Source organism: Tachysurus vachellii, chromosome 19 (assembly GCF_030014155.1).
Source record: "Tachysurus vachellii isolate PV-2020 chromosome 19, HZAU_Pvac_v1, whole genome shotgun sequence".
In the NCBI taxonomy this organism is placed as follows: Eukaryota; Metazoa; Chordata; class Actinopteri; order Siluriformes; family Bagridae; genus Tachysurus; species Tachysurus vachellii.
Genome location: NC_083478.1, coordinates 16,316,509 through 16,321,128, shown reverse-complemented (window position 1 = coordinate 16,321,128; position 4,620 = coordinate 16,316,509). Strand labels below are relative to the sequence as shown.

The 4,620-nt window shown below is 37.3% G+C and overlaps 1 protein-coding gene across 1 annotated transcript; it reads right to left on the bottom strand.

The window, feature by feature from the left end:
• Window positions 1–390: 390 nt before the first annotated feature.
• pfdn4 (prefoldin subunit 4) lies at window positions 391–3,858 on the bottom strand. Its single transcript, XM_060893908.1, has 4 exons — window positions 3,775–3,858; window positions 1,808–1,915; window positions 1,550–1,690; window positions 391–776 (listed from the first exon to the last, which is right to left on the bottom strand). The coding sequence occupies exons 1-4, from the start codon at window positions 3,799–3,801 to the stop codon at window positions 645–647; spliced, it is 408 nt and encodes a 135-aa protein (XP_060749891.1). The 5' UTR covers window positions 3,802–3,858; the 3' UTR covers window positions 391–644.
• Between the last annotated feature and the right edge of the window lie 762 nt (window positions 3,859–4,620).

Here is a 4,620-nt window from a genome sequence, read left to right as displayed (position 1 = left end):
AATCATCTACATTACACCATGATGAAACCTTAGCATGTAAACTGGGGCTTATGTTATTTATTCTTTATGTTAAGGAAGAGTTAAATATAGGACATAGCCATATTACGAATATTAAACTTTATAGTCTCTTAATGGGCAGTATGATTACGCCTTTGTATTACTCATGTATGTGATTAATACATTATCTTTATAGGAAACTTCTTACCTCTTCTGTAAATGACTATATGCAGCCATCAAAGCATGGACTCAAATTAGTTATACAGAGTTTCGTACATTTTCTAAAAACCTCTGAATAATGGTGGCATTTAAAGCTGCGACAGATCTCAAAAGCCTGTGTGAAAACAACCAAACACGCTCGAGCACTAGAAAATAATAGAACGATGCTGTGAATTCATCAGTTCATACTTTTTATTTTATCAGCATTAACTGCTCTGTTTTGTGAGTGCTCATGACCAGCTTGTTTTTAAAAACAAAAACAAAAAACAGACAAATCCATCTTCTCTGCTTTATGTACAGAAACCTTACCACCCACGCAAGACTAAAGCAATGATTAGTGCTGAAAAGTCATCAGCTAGATCTGGTTGTGAGCATCATGTAGGTAACTGGTGCTGTCAATATGTTAAATAGTCCAAATACTGAAGCATTCAGCTTTCATCAGCTTCCAGATTAATGTTGTTTCCAAATTTGGCATACAACTGGACCTTGAGATCTCCAAGTACTTCCTGTATCGAGGTCACTCGACTTTCCAGAGATTTGATTTCCTCCTTTAGAGTTTCCTGCATACATGGGAACATCAACAGCATTCGTTTTTTTTAATATATATATATAAATAAAATTTTTAAAATGTTGGCGTAGATGCCAGAGTCCACATTCGTTCAAGTGTAACAGCCAGGGAAAACCTGCCAGTGTATTAATGTGGCTTTTGGCATCAACTGCATGAGAAACAAGAAATATATCTGGGGAGTTTTTAAGATTAAACCTAACAATTAAAAGCGATTATTTGTGCAACTTAAACTATTACGTTTCTCCGTTGCATGCAAAAGAGAAAGATATTTAAAGTTCAGGAAAGTGTACAGAGTTCTGAAGAATACAAGGAAAATGTCAAAATGTGATGTTCTGACATATGAAGGGTTTTCCTCAGGCCAGAAACGTAACTTTTTAAGGAGTTCAGGAGCCACGAACAATAATTTAAGACAAACAAACGGAAGGTCTTTTCTCTTAACAGCCTAAACATCTGACCACTAATTATCTCTGAAACAACACATTTCTAATTTAAAAGTGTAGGCATATAACACACGCTTTTTTGTTAGACAACCAATCAGAATCTTCCTTGCTTAGAGTTGCTCTGACATTGGTCCTGAATCACTCTTGTGCTAAGATTCTAGTACATATCACCTTACTCGACTCCTGTTTATGGCCAAAAAACAAAGTAATAAAACACACTAGTAATTGAACGTCACTCTTGTTATAAATCACATGATCCATATAAGTGATAAAACCAGTTTTTTTGCCACTGACATTTGCAGGAGCTTAAAGGGTACTTGCTGACCTTAGCAGCCTCCAGCATCTCCTGCGTCTCCTCCTGTGTGTGACTGATGAACACATCTCCAATATGATACGGGATCTGGAGATCATCGTCCTCCAGCATCATAAGGTCGTCACTTGCGTCTTCTAAATTCTGTAGAGATTTCTGTGGGGGGGAAGAAGAAAAATAAAATAATGAACACAGGTAAAGTAAGAATTCTCTCTATGGATCATCAGAACATTAATATTGCAGTTAGAAGTAAAATCATTATCATGGACTTACTTTTTTGCCTTCTATTTCCTCTTTCAGCTCAGTCATCCGATTTGTGCTCCTAGCAAACTTATTAATCTTCTGCTGGTCTTCAAAAGTGACATTGACATCTTCGACCCCCTGAGAAAGAAAGGAATGCTTATTAACTTCTGTCTTAAGTCAAAACATTTTATTTTTATTTTTAAAGAGAGTTGGGGGGGGGGGGAATCAGACCCTAAATCTTCACCTTTCACACTACAACTGCTGATGACGGCTGAGCCGTGTCAGTTAATCACATGTCAGCAGCACAATCCATAAAATCCTACAGATATAAGACTAGAGCTAATACAGTTTACACAAAATAGAGTGGAAAAAAAATCACTGTGTGAGTGACTGCGGTAGGAAAACTGATTGGTTTGAGAGTAGGTGGTGAGCAGAAAAGTACCTCAGCATGCACAAAACATTGAACCTTGAAGTGAAGGAGCTACAAGAGCAGAAATTCACACCAGGTTCCACTCCTGTCAGCTAAGAACCAGAATCTGACACTATCATGTGTACAGACTTACCCAACTGGGACAGTTTAGTTTAGAGTAGTAGCTCAAGTGATTACAGCTCTGGGTTGTTGATTGGAGGCTCAGGGTTCAAGCCACAGCACTGTCATGCTGCCACTGTTGGGTCCTTGAGCAAGGCCCTTAACCCCCCCCCTCTTCTCCAGGGTTGCTGTATCATGTCTGACCCTGTGCTCTGACCTCAACCTCTAAAGTTGGGATATGCGAATAAAGAATTTCACTGTGCTGTAATGTATATGTGTCAAAATAAGTCTTTAAATGTCTCATTTTTTTGTAAGTCTGCACCCATGATGATGATGATGATGATCAGTCTGTAGACTCTCCACTCACAGCATGCTTTTGTTTTCTGCAAACTCAAGTTACTTCTTGTGTCCAGTTGTGTGTGAAACTCTCAGATCAGCAGATTCTGAAATACTACCAACCACTATACTCCAGATAAATCCCCGAGATCAAACTTTCCCCAATTCTGATGTATGATGTGAACCATAACTGAAGCTATTGACTTGTATCTGTATGTTTTTTATGGACTGTGCTGCTGCTACACATTTATTGATGATTGTAAGTGCATAAATCAGCGTGTGTCCATTTTTGAAGTGGACAGTGAAAGAAAACGATCTATAGTCAGGCTGCATTCTGAAACTTTGTGTCCGGTTTTTCCTTGCTTCCATAGCTTTTAAACCCACATGTCCACTTATGCAAACTGTATATAAGGTGAATCTTATGTATGTTGCTTGTTGTCTGCACAGTATATTGTGTATTATACTGTAAACACTTTTCCCCTTGTATCCTATAACAATGCAACGATCTGGGAATACAATACAAGCATGACTGTTACCTCATTAGGTTTAAAATCATTTTAAAGTCCCCCATCAACCACCATTGCAAATGCACTGGCAATTAATATAACACCACGTGACGTCACTGCGGGACACAATCACTAATAGAAATAACTCATTTACTAGTTTTCACTAATAGAAAATACACTGACTAACAAATTAGCACCAAAATAAATAAATAAATACATACATACATACATACATACATACAACACAAACATTGTAATTCAGACATAGCTGATAAATTTGGATTTTTCATTTAATAAATGTAAAAATACGTTTTATATTTTGATTCAAGACTTAAGAGTCAGCCATCTAAATGCACTTGACGGTATATAGTGTATAAAATGGTGTATAAATCCAATATAGTATCGACAAATAGGGAGATATGAAGACTGGACCTGGAGCTAATTAGCATAGCTCGCTTGCTAACGGTCTAGCAACAGAATTAGCAACAGAAATTAGCAACAAGTAAAACGTCTACAGCATCACACAGACAAACTATCATTTACGCAAAACTACAAACGCTAAAGTAAACCTAATAAAACATCGAAATACATTATTAAAAATGAACACAAAGCTTAGACAGACTTACAATAGATTTCTTAACGGTGGCTGCCATCTTAAAACGGAAGTGGAAGTTTTTTGCGTGTTCCTCCAGCCTGTATTTTTAACAAATCCCGCCCCCATAGCTAGGATTGGCTAGTAGCTCAATCTAACAAGGTGATCGGGGAATGTGATTGGACAATTTACTTAATCAATCCTAAAGCAGAAGCCGGAATTTATTGCAATGCGGGTGGGAAAAATAACACTTATTTTAATACTCAATGAAAGGCGAGCGAGATAATTTAGTCCAAGCTTTAATTTTTTTTAGCAGAATTCTTTTTTAAATATTACGAATTTTCAAACAGAACGCCGAACAACCTTGTGCTTTATGGGCAAATTTATTTAGAACAGTTAACAAACACACATAGATATATATCTATGACAAACACACTAATATGCCTGTGTTGGGGTGTAATGAGAACGTTCCAGATATACTGACATCTAGTGGACAAATTAACCCTTCTGCAGACCTGGGGTCTATTTGACTCATCTGGAAAGTTATGTGTCATAACTTGGGTTTCCTTCCTTTATTTGCCTGAAATTTACCAGGATTGTTCCAAATTATGAAAATTAATTTTGTCTATTTTCGTTGAACTATGTGTATGAGTCAATTTGACACTCAACTATGTGTATGACTCATAGGTCACACTTTTGCCCTTTTCAGCGCAATAAATATACATACAGACACAAAAATGCACAAATAAAGCGTCCACTAACACAGGCACCCAAAACACACACTCACACACCACACACACACACACACACACACACACACACACACACACACATGCACACACACACATTGGGCATTGCATTTCATAGGCCTCCAGAAAAA